The sequence below is a fragment of the Macadamia integrifolia genome, chromosome 2 (genome assembly GCF_013358625.1).
Source record: "Macadamia integrifolia cultivar HAES 741 chromosome 2, SCU_Mint_v3, whole genome shotgun sequence".
In the NCBI taxonomy this organism is placed as follows: Eukaryota; Viridiplantae; Streptophyta; class Magnoliopsida; order Proteales; family Proteaceae; genus Macadamia; species Macadamia integrifolia.
This window is the reverse complement of record NC_056558.1, coordinates 37100175-37101958: the sequence shown is the minus strand read 5'-3', so window position 1 is coordinate 37101958 and position 1784 is coordinate 37100175. Positions and strand designations below refer to the sequence as shown.

Genomic DNA, 1784 nt, shown 5'->3' with positions numbered 1-1784 from the left:
TTAAATTTCCACTCACTGCCCATCTCGCCCACTGAATTGAATAGTTAATGCCGTTATGGGCATATATGATCAACACGTGGAAGAACCTTACTGGGTCAACCATGTATCTCTATTGTAAATAGAAAATTAGCCGTTGAGTTAGCTACATCGAGGTACTTTCTTCTCTCCTTCTTCCATGACCTCCACACGGTTCTTCTAATGGAAGCAAAGCCCATAGTCGGTGGGGACCTTGGGTGAGTCTGCGGGAATCCAGCTATCCATAAAGTAAACTATTCCCTCTTATCTCTCCCTCCACACCTTATATATAGAGAGAGACACCCACTAGATCTCATGCACCATTCAGCAACTCAGATCCTCTAAGATTATAAGATTGCAGAGCAAAGAATACTATCTACTAGCTAGTTAGCTTACTCAACAGCCAAACATGACGGTTAGCACACCTCTCTCTCTCTCTCTCTCTCTCTCTCTAACAATTGATGATGGATTCCTTTTTTTTTTGGTGGGTTCAGATTACAGAGATGAGAGTACACATGGACTGTGCAGGATGCGAAAGCAAGATCAGGAAGGCATTAAAGAAACTAGAAGGAGTGGATGAGGTGGATGTGGACATGGGAATGCAGAAGGTGACTGTCACAGGATGGGCAGACCAGAAGAAGGTGCTGAAGACAGTGAGGAAGACAGGAAGGAGGGCAGAGCTGTGGCTCTTTCCCTACAACCCGGAGTACCAGGGCTACACCCAACACAACTACTATCAACAGCATAATCAACATCAGGGCAGCTACCCGGTTACCTACTATGCCCCTCAGCCTGCTTCATCATACAACTATTACAAGCATGGCTATGATGGCCCTTCTCATGGTTACTACCACCGTCCTTCTCACTCTACCATCTTGGATGAACGCGCCGGTGCTATGTTCAGTGATGAAAACCCTAATGCTTGCTCTATCATGTGATCTACCTCATAACAAGGCTAGGTCACCTTTAATTACATTATGCCATATAAGTGGGCCAAATTTTTCAGGCTCCTTTTTTCTTTCGGTTTGGGAATATTTGCTAATTTTTTGGGGCTTCTTTTTGTTGATAGTTACAATCATTTTTGTGTGATTTGAGCTTCGCACAGTAGTGAAGTATGTAAGATATATGATCCTTATATCGAACAATATATTGATATTTTGGGTTCATGTTGAATTATTAATTCACGTACACTCATCTATGGCATGTGCCACAAGTTTGCTAGTGAGTTTGGATACATGCCATGTACGTTCTGTAAAAACGCAACCCTAAAATGATGTAGAAGATAACAGAAAAACAAGAACAAACAATGCACACAGGCTTATGAGGTTCGACAAGATTGCCTATGTCCTCGGTGAGATGAGATCCTGCTTCACTATCAATGGAGAATAGGATTACAATGCTCATCCTGACACCTATCTCAAATTGCTTGCATTATAAAGAAAGAAACTCTCGCTACAAATATATGGCGAAAAACTCTAATCCGAAAAGTACCAAACTATCCTCAAATAAAAAATTCGAGCACCACCATCCTACTTGTCGAGGTGCCTGCACCAGTGTTCCCTGGATTAAACTATGACCAAATACGAGATATCGAACACCAACATGTTCACCTGGATAGAGGATCCAACACCCGTCCAACTTCCTACCATTATAAGGGTGAAGAGGGATATATATGAAAGCAAAATGAACAGGTGTTGGATCCTCACATGTACATCCAAGTGAACGCACATGTAGTGGATCCAAATTCTTGGCCTATTTAGTGGTGTCAA

The 1784-nt window shown here is 42.3% G+C and overlaps 1 protein-coding gene across 1 annotated transcript; it reads left to right on the top strand.

The window, feature by feature from the left end:
• The first annotated feature begins 250 nt into the window (after window positions 1-250).
• On the top strand, window positions 251-1179 carry LOC122089804 (heavy metal-associated isoprenylated plant protein 28-like). The gene is made up of 2 exons (XM_042659491.1): window positions 251-430; window positions 510-1179. The coding sequence occupies exons 1-2, from the start codon at window positions 425-427 to the stop codon at window positions 951-953; spliced, it is 450 nt and encodes a 149-aa protein (XP_042515425.1). The 5' UTR covers window positions 251-424; the 3' UTR covers window positions 954-1179.
• Window positions 1180-1784: the final 605 nt, after the last annotated feature.